The sequence below is a fragment of the Phyllobates terribilis genome, unplaced genomic scaffold (genome assembly GCF_046119375.1).
Source record: "Phyllobates terribilis strain yellow unplaced genomic scaffold, ASM4611937v1 Scaffold_2__4_contigs__length_985480577, whole genome shotgun sequence".
Classification (NCBI taxonomy): Eukaryota; Metazoa; Chordata; class Amphibia; order Anura; family Dendrobatidae; genus Phyllobates; species Phyllobates terribilis.
In genome coordinates, this window is record NW_027362762.1 from 39,542,686 (window position 1) to 39,559,403 (window position 16,718).

At 46.3% G+C, this 16,718-nt stretch overlaps 1 protein-coding gene across 1 annotated transcript; it reads left to right on the top strand.

Annotated features, from left to right (window-relative positions):
• Positions 1–8,363: 8,363 nt before the first annotated feature.
• LOC141243999 (odorant receptor 131-2-like) lies at positions 8,364–9,263 on the top strand. Its single transcript, XM_073668965.1, has one exon. The coding sequence runs from the start codon at positions 8,364–8,366 to the stop codon at positions 9,261–9,263; it is 900 nt and encodes a 299-aa protein (XP_073525066.1).
• Positions 9,264–16,718: the final 7,455 nt, after the last annotated feature.

A 16,718-nucleotide genomic window follows, 5' to 3' on the forward strand; every position in this document is an offset into this window, starting at 1 on the left:
CAAGGTCTGTGAATTTCCCCTCACTATTAATGGTGTTCACCATGAGAAATTGGATTTGGTAGTTTTGAATAACTTGCCTTCTCCGGTGGTGTTGGGATTGCCCTGGTTAAAATTTCACAATCCTGTACTGGATTGGTCTACCAGTGAAATTAAATCCTGGAGCCATAAATGTTATGACAAGTGTTGTAACGGGCGTATTGCAGCTGTGGACAGGGGGGAATTGCCTGTTCCTATTCAGGATTTTTGGAGAGTTTTTTCTGAGAAGGAATCGCAGGTTTTGCCTCCCCATAGAGACTATGATTGTACTATTGAATTTGTCCCTGGAGCGACTCTTCCTAAAAGTCGTTTATTTAACCTTACTATTCCTGAGAGAAAGGCTTTGGAGGAATATATACAGACAAGTTTGGCCGCCGGTCACATTAGGCCCTCTAAGTCTCCTGTGGCGGTTGGATTTTTTTTTGTAAAAAAAAAGGACGGCGGTTTACGTCCTTGTCTGGATTTTCGTGAGATCAACAAAATTACTGTACGCAATCCTTACCCACTGCCATTGATTCCTGATCTGTTTAACCAGTTAGTGGGGGCCAAGTTTCTCTAAAATTGACCTTCGGGGGGCATACAATCTGTTGCGCATGAAGGAGGATGACGAATGGAAGACTGCTTTTAACACTCCTGTGGGTCATTTTGAGAATCTGGTGATGCCTTTTGGTCTCACCAATGCTCCAGCATTTTTTCAGAATCTTATTAATGACATCCTTAGACCTTTGATCGGCAAAAATGTGGTTGTGTATTTGGATGACATTTTGATTTATTCGCCGGATCTGGAATCTCATTGGCGGAGAGTACGTGAAGTATTACAGTTATTAATTGACAATTCGCTTTTTGCTAAGCTGGAGAAATGTGAGTTCGCTGTACAGAGAATTAGTTTTTTGGGCTATATTATCTCCAGCGAAGGTTTTGAGATGGACCCGGTGAAAGTTCAAGCTGTGCAGGAATGGCCTAGGCCTATTGGTTTGAAATCGATACAGAGGTTTTTGGGTTTCGCCAATTATTATAGAAAATTCATTAAAAATTTTTCTATTATTGTCAAACCTCTGACCGATCTCACCAGGAAAGGTGCTGATGCGGTTCAGTGGACTGCTGAGGCCATTGAAGCTTTTGTGTATCTCAAGGAGAGGTTCACCTCTGCTCCCATCCTTATGCAGCCTGATGTGACTAAGCCGTTTTTGGTTGAGGTTGATGCTTCCTCTGTGGGGGTTGGCGCAGTATTGTCTCAGGATAACGGGGATGGAGTACATCCCTGTGCCTTTTTTTCAAAAAAATTTTTCGGAGACTGAACTGAATTACGATATTGGTAATCGGGAATTATTGGCTATTAAACTCGCATTTGAACACTGGCGCCACCTCTTGGAAGGTGCTGAATTTCCCGTTCAGGTTTTTACGGATCATAAAAATCTGATATATCTTGATGCTGCCAAGCACCTGAATGCCCGTCAGGCTAGGTGGGCACTGTTTTTCTCGCGGTTTAATTTTTCCGTTACTTACATCCCAGGTACTAAGAATGTTAAGGCGGATGCCTTGTCTCGCAGTTTTTCTCCCATAGTCGGTGCTGAGAAAGAGGAGAACATTTTACAAGAAGGTGTTGTGATTGCTGCTTTGGACTCCGTTTTGGAAGATGAGATTCTTAAAGCACAGGCGAATGCCCCTTCTAACACTCCTCATGGGAGGTTGTTTGTGCCTGGGACCTTTAGGAGAGATTTGTTTGTTGAGTGTCACGAATCTCGGTTGGCAGGTCATCCCGGAATCTCTGAGACCAAGAGACTGGTGGGTCGCAGTTTTTGGTGGCCTGGATGGCAGAAGGAAGTCATTAAGTGGGTGCGTCAATGTACTATATGTGCTAGATCTAAGTCCTCACATACTCCTGCTGCGGGGTTGCTTTGCCCTCTGAAGGTTCCCAGTGCTCCTTGGACACATTTGGCTATGGACTTTATAACTGACCTTCCCCCCTCTGAGGGTTTTACTGTCATCTGGGTGGTCGTGGACCGTTTTAGCAAGATGTGTCACTTGGTTCCCTTCGTCAAACTGCCCTGCGCTAAGACTCTCGCTAAAGCCTTTGTCAAGGAAATTGTCAGACTTCATGGCGTTCCTACTGACATTGTTTCTGATAGGGGTCCTCAGTTCGTGGCTCGTTTTTGGCGCGCCTTTTGTGACAGGTTGGGAGTTCATTTGTCGCTCTCATCCGGATATCATCCTGAGTCTAATGGCCAGACAGAAAGGAAAAACCAGGATGTTGAGCAGTTCTTGCGTTGTTTTGTGGCAGACAATCAAGAGGGGTGGTCTGAGTTTCTGCCACTTGCTGAATTTGCTTTGAACAATCATACATCTTCTTCTGCTGGTTGTTCGCCTTTTTTTTGTTGTTCTGGGAGACATCCGTCGTTTGGGTCGTTCTCCAAGTTGGTATCTGCCGTGCCTGAGGAGGAGAATTTTTCCGGCGATTTGGAGAGAGTTTGGACCGATGTGCGTGGTAATCTTCAGGAGGCCAACAGAAAATCTAAAGACTACTTTGATAGGAAACGACAGGAGGTTTTGTTCGCTGTTGGTGACATGGTTTGGTTGTCCTCTAGGAATCTGCGGTTGAGGATTCCTTCTAAGAAAATGGGTCCCAAGTTTGTAGGGCCCTTTAAGGTGCTTCAGGTTGTCAACCAATCTGCTGTTAGGTTGGAGGTTCCTACCTCCTGGAGAATTAATCCGGTGTTTCATGTCTCTCTGTTGAAAAAAGCTGTGGTGTCGGATTGTGATGCCTCTGCCTCTGTTCCTCCGGTGGTGGAGGACGGGGAATATGAAATTTCTCGCATCCTTAATTCTAGACGGTATAGAGGTAGTTTGCAGTATCTCGTGGCCTGGAAAGGTTTCGGACCCGAGGATAACTCATGGGTGAGGTCGGATGATGTTTCCGCGTCCAGACTTATCAGAGCGTTTCACAGGAGATTTCCTGATAAGCCTGGTCCTAGGGGATCCGGAGGATCCTCTTAGAAGGGGGGGTACTGTTAGAACCTTGCTCTTAGGTTTTTTCTATTGCTGGTCACATGACCTTGTTGGCCTATATAGTCCTGCTCTGCCCTTCTGGCTTTGCTGGACTTCATTGTATTACTACTCTTTAGCTAGCCGGTGCTCAGTATCTAACTCTGTTAGTTTGCTTGGTCTTCGGACCTCTGTGTTCTATATATATTGTTTGTTCGTCTGTCTGCTACTATTTCTGTTAGGAGGTGTCCATTTTGCTCCCAGTCCCTAGTACTTGTAGGGATTCCTTCCCCACATCTATAGGTCTCCGTACAGACTAGCTGAGGACTTTAGCAGGTCTGATCGCAGGATCAGGTTCTCTGTTACATCGTAGGGATCAAGCTGAGTTCTATCGTAGGGACAGATCTCCTCTCTTTCCTTAGCTCTGGTAGCAGAAAATAACAGTGCCTTCCTAACGGGTGTAGTGAGGGGCCGTGCACGTACAATGCCACGGCCTCCGGTTACTAGCTGAGGGTAGTTGCTCTCCTCCACCAGATGAGGCATCCGGTTCCCTTTCTTGGCCTGACCCCGTTACTCTGGTAGTGGCGGGCATGCGGTGGCGGCTGGCCGGTCCGCACCCCTGGGGTCCCTTCACTCCACTCCTGGAGCCACCTCCATTCCTCTCCCTTCCTTCCTTCTCCTCCAGGCCCAGGCCTTAAGACTTGGCCTGCCTGCGGAGCAGAGCCCATGCAGAGCCCCTGCTCCCTGCCTCCTTCTCTCTCTCTTTTCTCTACTCCCTGACTCTAAGATGATGCCCACCATATATACTCCCCTATACAGTGCACCCGGGATCTACTCTCCCCACCCACACACTACTGGGTTCCCCCTTTCTAGGTGTTCCCTCCCCCACTCCAGCCAGGGACAGGGACAGTTGCGCTCAATCCTGGGAGAATTGTCGCCCTGCCCTCCGGAAATGTGGTGTAGTGCATGTGGGTGTTAGGGTCCTGAGCCACACTCCATCCTTACCTGGAAGTGAGATATCACACCTCTGGGTGAGATGTAATACCTCTGTAGTGACCGAACCCTCGGGGTGCTACAAATCACAGCGCATTGCTTTTATTATGTCACTTTTGCGCAAGGAACCACAGGGGTAGGCCTTTTTTTCTCCAACGTAATGATCTGTGTTTGAGGTCGATAGAAGATTTTTTTTCTGCTATGGTATATATGCTATATGACGATCCTGATCGAATCTCATCTGCTGAGACAGAACTCAGGTGTTTGAATCAGGGGTCAGTTGATGTTGAAAATTATTGCACACACTTCAGAAGGTGGTCCTCAGAAGTTAAATGGACTGATCCGGCACTAAAATGTTTGTTTCTTGCTGGTCTGAGTGAAAGGGTTAAGGATCTGCTAATTGCATTCCCTGCACCTGAGACTCTGAAGGATGCTATGCAATTAGCTGTACCTGTACGTGTGGATAGGAGGCTGAGGTCCAGGGTGAATGATGTAAAAATTCCTGTAACGTCAGGTCCTAGTCCCCAGAGGGTCTGCTCTGACAGCGGAGAACCGATGGAGGTTGGGGTGAAGTCGCTCCCCTCTTAGGAAAGAGACCGGAGGTTCGCTGAGGAATTGTGTCTTTATTGTGGTAAAGCTGACCATTTGATTAAGAATTGTGAGCTTCGTTTAAGTAAAGAAAAAAAAAAGGTCAGTTACGCCCGTATTGCTTGTTTACGCTCTGCAGGAGTATTTCTTTCAGGGAGTACTACTCTGCAGGAAGATTTGATTGAATTTCAGGTATTTGTGGATTGTGATTCAACACTTAATGTGATTGATAAAGGGTTTTTGGAAAACCTTAAATTGGAATCCAAACCTTTGTCATCACCTATTTCTGTGATTGCAATTGATAACACTCCCTTGAAATGTATTACTTACAAGGTTGCTGCATTTTCCCTCACTATCAATGGAGTTTACCAAGAAATTTTGGACTTGGTTGTGTGAGATAATTTACCCTCTCTGGTCGTTTTAGGTTTGCCTTGGTTAAAACTGCACAATCCTTTACAGGACTGGTCTACTAATGTGATTAAGTCTTGGAGTCCGAAGTGCTATGATAAATGTTGTAATGGTCGCATTGCGGCTGTGGGAAAAGGGAGAATTACCGGTACCTATTCAGGATTTTTGGAGGGTTTTTTCAGAGGAGGAGTCGCAAGTTTTACCTCCTCATAGGAACTATGATTGCGCCATTGAGTTTGTTCCTGGAGCTACTCTTCCCAAGAGTCGCTTGTTTAATCTGACTATCCCTGAAAGAAAGGCCTTGGAGGAGTACATACAGACTAGCCTGGCTGCTGGTCACATTAGACCTTCTAAGTCGCCTGTGGCCGTTGAGTTTTTCTTTGTTAAAAAAAAGGATGGGGGTTTACGTCCATGTCTGGATTTTCGTGAAATTAATAAGATTACCGTACGCAATTCCTACCCATTGCCGTTAATTCCTGACTTGTTTAACCTGTTGTTGGGGGCCAAGTGGTTCTCTAAGATTGATCTCCGGGGGGCATACAATTTGTTACGAGTGAAGGAGGGTGATGAATGGAAGACTGCTTTTAACACTCCGGTAGGTCATTTTGAGAATCTGGTGATGCCTTTCGGTCTTACCAATGCACCTGCATGTTTTCAGAACCTTATTAATGACATCCTGAGACCTTTGATTGGTAAGAATGTGGTTGTGTATTTGGATGACATTTTGATCTATTCACTAGATCTGGAGTCCCATTGGCAGAGTGTACATGAAGTTTTGCAGTTATTGAGTGATTGAGTGATAATTCAGTCTTTTCTAAGCTGGAGAAATGTGAGTTCGCTGTACAGAGGATTAGTTTTTTGGGCTACATTGTCTGCAGCGAGGGTTTTGAGATGGACCTGGTGAAGGTTCTGGCTGTGCAGGAATGGCCTAGGCCTATTGGTTTGAAATCTATACAGAGATTTTGGGTATTCGCCAATTATTACAGGAAATTCATTAAGAATTTTTCTGTAATTGTTAAACCTCTAACCGATCTCACCAGGAAAGGTGCGAATACGGCCCAGTGGACTACTGAAGCCATTGAAGCATTTGAATATCTCAAGGAGAGGTTCAGTTCTGCCCCTATCCTTATGCAGCCTGATGAGACCAAGCCTTTTTTGGTCGAGGTCGAAGCTTCATCGGTGGGGGTCGGAGCAGTTTTGTCTCAGAAGAACAAGGGTGGAGTACATCCTTGTGCTTTTTTTTTAGAAAAATTTTTCAGAAACCGAACTGAATTATGATGTTGGAAATCGGGAGTTGCTGGCTATTAAACTCGCGTTTGAACATTGGCATCATTTTTTGGAAGGCACTAGATTTCCTTTTCAGGTTTTCACAGATCATAAGAATTTGATCTATCTGGATGCTGCCAAGTGCTTGAATGCTCGTCAAGCTAGGTGGGCACTTTTTTTTTCTCGGTTTCATTTTTCTGTTACCTATATCCCTGGTACTAAGAATGTTAAAGCTGATGCTTTATCTCGCAGCTTCTCTCCTGCGGTCGGTGCTGAGGAGGAGGAGAACATTTTACTGAAAGGAGTTGTGGTGTCGGCTTTGGACTCTGTTTTAGAAAATGGGATTCTGAAAGCTCAAGATGATGCTCCATCTAACACTCCCCATGGGAGGTTGTTCGTGCCTAGAGCCTTTAGGAGAGATTTGTTTGTGGAGTGTCATGAGTCTCGATTGGCAGGTCATCCAGGAGTTTCAGAGACTAAGAGACTTATCAGTCGCAGTTTTTGGTGGCCTGGATGGCAGAAGGAAGTCATCAAGTGGGTGTGTCAGTGTACTGTGTGTGCTAGGTCAAAGGCTTCACATACTCCTGCTGCGGAGTTGCTTTGCCCTCTGGAGGTTCCTAGTGCGCCTTGGACGCATCTCACAATGGATTGTATTACTAATCTTCCTGTGTCTGAGGGTTTCACTGTCATCTGGGTGGTTGTGGACCATTTTAGTAAGATGTGACATTTGGTTCCATTCATTAAGTTGCCCTGCACCAAGACACTCGCTAAGGCGTTTGTTAAGGAGATTCATGGCGTTCCCACGGATATTGTTTCTGATAGAGGACCTCAGTTTGTGGCTCGCTTTTGGCGTGCTTTTTGTTACAGGTTAGGAGTCCATTTGTCATTTTCGTCTGGTTATCATCCGGAGTCTAATGGACAGACTGAAAGAAAGAACCAGGATGTTGAACAGTTTTTGCGTCGTTTTGTGGTGGAAAATCTATTTAATATTTTCTCCAACAGAACTTAAGGTTCGATTTCTTCTTATCTTCCATCAATATTTGTTATCTCATCCATTTGTAGCAGCTCCGCACCTTCTTTCTCCAATTCTTTATCTGCTTCTTTCTTCTTCCCCTTGTTCTTGTTGCCTTCATTCCCCACCAAATTATCTCCTTCAGTCATCTCCATTACTCTTCTCTCCTCTTCTTTGGATTCACATATTATAAAGTTTGAGTTGAAAGTTGGTACATTCTTACCCATTACAAACACAACTCACCCTTTTAGACACCTTTGCGTCTCTCCCAGTTAGCCACCACCTCCTTTCTTTTCTGGTGAGGCCCCTTTTACTTTTGGGGATGCAATAGTTGCTCCCAATCTTCTTTTAGCCTCTTTCGAATTTTTTTTAGACATTTTTTTTCCACAGCGAGTCCAAAGGTTTAGACCCCGATTAATGAGGACTTGTGTTTTGCACACCAGTATTAATAAAGTACGAGTCGGAGAAAGATGTTCCAAATACATCCCTTAATGAATTTGGCACAGTTTACAAATGGTTGAGTTTACACCAAAAATATTACTCCAACCAGGGACTGTTGTATATTTCTGCCATAATTTACATTATTTTTGTGGCATAAATTATGTTAGACTTTTATAATATAGAATGTAATTTAGGATTAGTCCAAAATATCTGTCACAGGAAATCTGGTCTAGATGAAGGGGTACAGTATATTCAGTGGGAAGGGGTGGTCTTTCTAATGTCTTTCCATTGACTGATATTGGCTCTATGTTTGAGGTCATAATCAGATCCAGCTGTGTGAATAAAACATTAGAGTAGAAATTGTAGGAAATTCTGTTTTCACTGGGTTTTCACTACTGCTGTGACCTAAATACTTAAAACTTAAGTGCAACCATGAGAATGGCAGGCGTCCAAGATGCCCATATGTTTACTGTTGTATGAAGATGATGGGGCCATGAACAGGACAGAGCAGTGCAGCACCACCAAATAATATGGCCAGAAATCCACAGCTTAACTCTTGCTTGTTCTTTATTCAGGTCTGTGCTTTTTTTCCAGTATGAGAACTTCAACCAAAGGGATTTCCTGGGCTATTCTCATAATGGTCAACGTCACTGAAATCAGCTTCATGATGAGCAGTCAAACCATAGCGATCTTGAGGACCATTCTGTACACCCTAATGCTCCTGTCCTTCTGTGTCTTCATCTACTTTACCACCATCATCTTGTATGTATTCTTCACCAGCCCTCGTATTCGGGAGGACGCTCGCTACATGTTGTTCATCCACATGCTCATAAATGATGCCTTGATGATATTTGTGCTAACATTCATCCAATTAATGTATTTATATATTGTATATATCCCTGTGCCTATATGTTACGCCCTCATCACATTCGCTTCTAGTGCATTTAAGATTACACCCTACAACTTGGCCATCATGTCCTTGGAACGTCACTTTGCCATTTGCTATCCATTAAGACATGCAGAGGTCTGCACTTTGGAAAGATCTTTTTGGGCCATAGGAGGCATGTGGCTTGTGGGTCTTGCTCCACAGCTTATTGACTTTATTGCCTTATACTATGCAATGCCAAATGGTTTCTTCTCCACCAACTTGTTATGTATATTTACTGCCTTTAGAATGACCAGTTTTCAAATTACTGTAAAGTCCGTGATGGAGAACGGCACATTTGTCTTGGTGGGATTGGTCATCCTCTACACTTACATCCAAATTATGGTGGTGGCTCGGAAGATTGGATCTGGAAGGTCTTCTGCTTTCAAGGCAGAGAAAACCGTCCTCCTTCACGCCCTCCAGCTTGGCCTATGTTTGATGTGTTTCACGTCTGCATTCACTGATGCTTACTTGAGAAAATATTTCTACGTCCTACCTTTAACCAATCATTTTTTGTTTCTACACATCCCAAGAATTATCAGTCCATTAATTTATGGAGTGAGAGATGAAGTGTTCCGGAAACATATGAGGAGGATGAACTTCTCTTCATAAATAGTTAGATGCCAATAGAGATGAACGATTTAGGCAAATTTAAATTTCCCTGTTCGTTGTTTTTTTCCCCGGGAAATTCAATTAGCTGAGAAGTTATTCTCCATGAATTTAATGTCCTTCTCCAGTCCCCAGAGCATGGTAAACTTAATATGTAAAAATTAGAAAAAGAATCCTTTTACTCACCTCACCTAGCACCTGTCTGGTCCTTGTCGCATCTTCTGATCCCCGGTTGCTCACGCTGAAGTCTGAACTTGTCTTACTGAATCGAGACTTCCGACTCTGACGATACCCAGGAAGGTTCTGCGCTAGCTCGAAAAACTCTTAACATCATGATATGCGCTGTGACCTTGAAAACACATGTGCAGAACTGCCCTGGGCCACATCACTGTGAGAAGCCTGAAGACTTCAACCCTAGTGTCGGGGATCAGAAGATGCCACGAGGACGGGTGATGGTGATAAGAAGAGGGCTCGAAGAGGTGAGTGATGAGATAAGGATTTATTTATTTTTTAACCCTTTCTTTTTGATGGCTGTTTATGGTCCAGAAAAATGGTGGCCAGCATCCATCATTTTGCTAATTCCGCACAGAACCAAATTACAAAAAATTTGCATTTAGCAAATCTTAGGAGAATATCTCTGTGTGCAGAATCGTTATGTAACTAAATGAAAAATGTAAATTTTCTATCTCAATTGTTTATTTTCTTCTGATTCAGTGAGAATAAAAATCAAACAGCTAAAACTGTACAAAAATACAGACATAAGCCTTCCATCCATGGAGTCTCTCAGTTTCTTCATCTGTTGCAAAAAAAGAGAGCATGGACCTCCAAAAAATCATACATTGATCTAATGCCTCTCGGCAAAAATATATATAACTGAACATGAGGTTCTTAGTTTAACATTCTGATCAGACTGTATGAAGCCCACTGCCACGTCACGGCAAACCTCGTAGTGGGTCCTAACGTTTCCTGCCTGAATGGGAGCGGAGCCGTGCGCCAACCACTACCACAGCGACAATGCGCCAACCACCGCCACAGCGACAATGCGCCAACCACCACCACAGCGACAATGCACCAGCAGTGCGGATGGCCGGGTGCCTCACAGCACTCATACTGCAAGACCGAGTCCCCATGACTCCAGACCACGCTGCCCCACAAGCCCAAAACCACAGCAACAATGACCGACACACTGCACCAACACCACATGAATGGAGCATTGTAACTCTCCTTCTTCATCTGTTGATGTTTATGTTTTTGGGTGACACCAATCACTGCCCAGAGAGGTGACTGTTTTCCTTCACCATATAAGAAGTGCCACAAGTTCTCACTAGGGTTTATGTCCGGTGACGGCGGTGAGTAAGTAGCCAGCTCATTATTCTTCATCAATGTTGCAACGAAGTCTTCTCCTGCAGAAAAAAACATGCTTTTCTTGAAAGATGCAGATTTTTTCTTGGTTCACTGCTTGAAGAATGTGACTTGTAAAAACTTTCAGGAGGTTTGGGAGTTGATTTTGATTTATTTAAAACCAAAAAGGTCCAACTAGCTCATCTTTAAAAATCCCAGCCTATAGTAGTGCCCACCTCTACCCCGCCGGCGTCTGAGTGGAATTGGAGGACTTTACTCGATACTGATCCAGCCACAGCCCATCCATCTGGTCCTCACCTCGGCCGTGTCTCTGAGAACTGAACACCTTTTACTTCTGTGTTTTGCTCAGTGGTGGTCGGGCTCAGCCTCCTCACCGCAGCCATGTCTCTGAGAAATGAACACCTTTTACTTCTGTGTCTTGCTCAGTGGTGGTCGGGCTCAGCTTCCTCACCTCGGTCGTGTCTCTGAGCACTGAACACCTTGTACTTCTGTGTCTTGCTCAGTGGTGGTCGGGCTCAGCCTCCTCACGTCAGCCATGTCTCTGAGAACTGAACACCTTTTACTTCTGTGTCTTGCTCAGTGGTGGTCGGGCTCAGCCTCCTCACCGCAGCCATGTCTCTGAGCACTGAACACCTTTTACTTCTGTGTCTTGCTCAGTGGTGGTCGGGCTCAGCCTCCTCACCTCAGCCGTGTCTCTGAGCACTGAACACCTTTTACTTCTGTGTCTTGCTCAGTGGTGGTCGGGCTCAGCCTCCTCACCTCAGCCGTGTCTCTGGGCACTGAACACCTTTTACTTCTGTGTCTTGCTCAGTGGTGGTCGGGCTCAGCCTCCTCACCTCAGCCGTGTCTCTGAGTACTGACCACCTTTTACTCCTGTGTCTTGCTCAGTGGTGGTCGGGCTCAGCCTCCTCACCTCAGCCGTGTCTCTGAGCACTGAACACCTTTTACTTCTGTGTCTTGCTCAGTGGTGGTCGGGCTCAGCCTCCTCACCTCAGCCGTGTCTCTGAGTACTGACCACCTTTTACTTCTGTGTCTTGCTCAGTGGTGGTCGGGCTCAGCCTCCTCACCTCAGCCGTGTCTCTGAGCACTGAACACCTTTTACTTCTGTGTCTTGCTCAGTGGTGGTCGGGCTCAGCCTTCTCACCTCAGCCGTGTCTCTGGGCACTGAACACCTTTTACTTCTGTGTCTTGCTCAGTGGTGGTCGGGCTCAGCCTCCTCACCTCAGCTGTGTCTCTGAGCACTGAACACCTTTTACTTCTGTGTCTTGCTCAGTGGTGGTCGGGCTCAGCCTCCTCACCTCAGCCGTGTCTCTGGGCACTGAACACCTTTTACTTCTGTGTCTTGCTCAGTGGTGGTCGGGCTCAGCCTCCTCACCTCAGCCGTGTCTCTGAGGAAAAAAAATAGAAAGCTAGAAAAATAATATACTGTATTTACTTTGCCTTTTTTTCCTTCCATGGATCATAATTTATATCATACGAGTTCTAAGTTCATAATCTGTAAAACATGTGATACCTTTTAGCTGCTTTATTGATTTGCTTATTTCTTCTAAACCTTTGTTTTGTCCACAATCATAGGGCAGACCCCATTTTTTCCTCTTAACCTTTATGTACACCTACATACAGATTATTTTTAATTGTTCATTGGCTTCCTAAATGTAAAATTAAATAACTTTATAGTCTTCATTAAAAACAAATGCTATCATTGTGTTGCTGCGGAATGTTTGCAAGTTCTTTATGAAAATGACTGCAAAATAGATACAGATCAACCAGCCCCAATACCCCTGACAGCACTATAATGTCCCAATAATACAGCACTCTCCATTTAAGATTATTTGCAATTTAGGAATTTTATTTGTGAAATATTAAACAATCACGTGACCTATTGAGTGTTATGACTGTATAAGCACATTCACACGAGATACGTACAAAAGAGGAGGGACTAACACCGGAACCTAACAGGTCCCTGTCCAGACTTGGAATGTCCCTAATCTGGCCCTCATTTGTCCCTGCCTGACAGTGCAGGGTGGCACCCTAAGTATACGCAATGGCGCCCACACTCAACGCTGACTTACTCTGGATGTCTCTAAGCGCAACCTCACTATAAACAACGTGCAATACTAAAACAATAACTACAAAGTGAAACACACAAAAATCTAAGGAAAAGGCACCGGCCTCTGAAAGTGTTCACACAGACACACAGGAAAGACGGAAGAAAATAAGAAGAACCACAGAACAAACGGAAGAGGTGGAAAACCTCCCAGACCCCAAACATAAAAGAAAAGAAAGGGTACTGGGGAGGATAACTCACATACAAACCATAGGAAAAGCAACAGAAATTAACCAGGTAAGATAATCCCTAACTGAGGAGCATGAACTCCAAATGCTGCATGTGCCAGGAGATTATAAATAGCCCCTTCCCAGCTGTGATAGGACAAATCAAACTTCAAAGTGAAAACAACTGCACAGAAATAAGGCAAAAGAAAGACGAGCATTACCAGCAGCTGGACAGAGACAACACAGGCTGTGGTCTAACAGAGAGGGAAACCAGCTACACAGCTGAAGGTCACCGAATCGAGTCCCGGAGGCAAGCCATGACAGTACCCCCCCCTTCTACAAGGGGCCACCAGACCCTTAGAAACTCCCATCCTCTGACAGCACTGATAGAACTCTCTTATTAAGTGAACAAGCAAAGAGCAGAAGGATCCAGTGATGCAGGCTGTTAGTCTTGTATTAATAAAACATAGCTTTTACTTGAGCCATTAAAAGAGCAAATTTAGTCCACATGTTAGTGTGGCGCCCCTGAGGGTTCGGTCGACACAGAGGTACTGCATCTCACCCAGAGGTGTGGTATCTCACTCTCAGGTAAGAAAGGAGTACAGCCCGGGACCCTAACACCTGTATCCAACACTACACTACTACAGACCAGCTGGAAGGGCAAGATGTGTCGCGCTTCCTGCTGAGCCCTGTCCCTGGCTGGAGTGGGGGGAACCAAAGTAGGGGGAACCATGTAGTGGGTGTGGGTGGAGGAAGTAAATCAGGGGAGCACTTGTTAGGAGTAGTATAAAGAGGGAAGCCATCTTGGGTGTGAAGCCAGTCAGTCAGAGCAGTCTGAGAGGAGAAGTAGAGGGATCAGGAGCTCTGTAGGAGCTCTGCTCAGGAGGAGGGCCTGAAGAGAGGCACAGGACAGACTGAGGAGGAGAGGAGAAGGAGAAAGGCTCCAGGAACGAAGAAGGGACCCCAGGGGTACGGGCAGTGCTGGAGGCCACCCGTACGCCCGAATCTGCCAGGCGGTGGAGGGGTCAGGTCGCACAGAGGGGACCGGTCCTTAAACTAGCAGAGTTCTTCAAGTCTCAACTAGGAAACCATAGGCTGTAGTATTTCAGGTACTGCAGCCAAAAGCCACATCTGTCTCACCAAGAAGGTAGCCATAGAGGACCCAGGGGACAGAGAAGGCGTCACCTGACAAGGTCCGTGGTCCCTGGATTGGGATACTAGGTGTGAGGTGCAGGGAGACGGCCAGAAGGAACACACAGAAGGGGGCCCCGCTATGTACTCTGGAGGTACCTGAGGGTTGGCTGAACCCCTCCCTGACTAAGCACAGGATGACGTGGGAAGTTACCCTGGCCCTGGTAACTTGGAGTCTGAAAATCGTGAGTAAAACCCTGAAGACTGCACCCCACCATCTCTGTTAGTTATTGCTGCTGCGCCATCACTCCCTTCACTACACTGCACCACGAGTGCTACTGTGGCGCCCAGCTGCGCTTGGTACCACAAATCCTAGAGGGGTGCATTAAAGGATTTCTCCACAAGAGGCCCCCACAGCATACACACACCTCCACCTTCCACCTCAGACCACCAGAGGGAGCCCGATAGGGATATAAATAGGGAAGGTGGAGCTAGGCAGCTCAGTGATTCAGCAGTTCCTGCTCAGACACAGAAGGAGTCAGTGCAGTCGAAACCAGAGCCTAGCAGTTCCTGCAGAAAGTGTCCAGTATAGTCTGTAGAGTGAGTCCAGACTAGAACTCACAGAGCTCAGGATAGAGAGCTAGGAGTGTGCCGACACTCTGAGAGCAGCGAAGAAGAGCAGCATCCTGGCTGCAGTGTGTGTAGCCTAGTGAGGGCCTGAGCGGGGCCGAAGTCAAGTGGAAGAGAGTAACATAGGGGGCAGAGGAGCTTTACAAGCTCACCCCAGAACCATATACCGGACACCGGGTCCAAGTCTACGTGGATCTTCATGACCAGTAGAAAACAACCAGAACCCCTGGTGAACTACATGTCCCAGGATCTCCAAAAGCTGATACGTAGCAGGGTCAGGAATCACGGAGACCCCAGAGAATAGGGAGAGTGATCTCAAACAGAAGGCCCTATCACCAAGTCAGCAGGTGCAGAACAGAAACCAAGTTAGGCCTAGCTCCAGGCAGGTCAGAAACTTACTACAGAGAGGCAAGAAACAGGAGGCCCTACACCCGCTCACTGGGGAGAATCCGGACGTGCACCCCTCACCCTACAGTGCTCCGGGATGTGCCTGAATTTCCATCAGTAAAAGGTACTGAAGTGACTTTCGTGTGTGCTCCTATTCTTGCTCTGACCCAGCTGGGTCCCCTCTGTCCTGCATCCCCCCTCCTACGCTGCTCTGAGGCCCTGCTCCACCTGTGGGGAGCAATACCATCTAAGCTGCCACAACACCGGCCTCAGTGGACTGCTGCAGCGCTGGTGATCCTCACCAGACACCACATGTGGCGTCACGAACATTTACAAACCTATTATTCCAATATACATTCCCCTCTTTTCATTTGTCCGCCCTGGACCACGGACCGGGCCAGCCACCGTGATACCCCCCAAGCTTCTGAAGGCCCGGTGCCGAGTACCCTACGGCCCCGGGGGCGCGACACTACTTCATAACAACAACATCTACACTGCCCTGGAGCTAAGCTCTACCTGTAGAGAGCTAAACCAACTCTGCTGCATTCACACCAGCTCCAGAGGACCTGCTCCGCAGCGGCGGCTCCACATAGCCGCATACCACAGGTGGCATCACGAACTGTATATAAAAACTATAAAATCCCCTGTAAATATAACCCCCTTTTGATTGACCACCCTGGGTCACGGACCGAGTACCCCACGGCCCAGGGAGCGCGTCATTAGCACACTTGGTTACAAATGTGTAAAGGTATTTAGAAATACGACCTACGCATTTCGACTTTCATCTTAGTCATGGTTTAAGATGTGTTTCTATCTCTCAGGCTATCTAAACCAACAGCCAGTGTCATAGCTTCCTCTAGGGACTGCGGGCAGAGACTGAAAGCCATCATGTCCCTAATCTGACCAGAAAGTCCCTGACAGAGCTGACTCCAAAGAGTGGAGTCATTCCAGGATGTCTCTACTGCCCAACATCTAAACTGTGAGCAGTAGTCCTCAACTCTACGACCTCCCTTAAACAACTTAAGTATCTTGGATTCAGTAACAGAGACTTTGCCATGGATGTCATAGATGAGGCCAAAAGCCGAGAAAAATGTCTCAAAAGAGGAAAATGCCGGGAATCCCCAGACAAATAAAATGCTGAGTTTAACTTATCATACACATCCCTAGCCAGTGAAATGTAAACCTCAGACAATAAACATAACCAATTGCAGGGTATAATCCACAATCTATGATGAATATCCCCAATATAGAGTATATGTCGGGATTAGGCAAAAGCCCATAAACAAAGAGGGTAAAGAAATATATCAAATTTATTATTCATAAATGTAGCACCCCGAGGACTCGGCTGCTACAGGGGTATTGCACCTCAGACCAGAGGTGTGGTATTCCACTCCCGGGTAAGGATGGAGTGTGGAACTGGGCTCAGATAGCTGCATGCACCACACTCACCCCATTTCCGGGGGACAGATCAACGGTACTCCCACCAGATAGATGTGCAGGTACGACAGCTTCTGTCCCTGGCTGGAGTGGGGAGGGGGGAGGAACATCCTAGTGGTGTAGGAGCAGAGAGGGGAGGGACTCTGGGCATAGGTAGGAGCCCATTGGGTGCTAGTCACCTGGGCTCGGGTGTCAGAGGGAGTATATAAGGGGGGCACCATCTTGGATCAGTGGTCA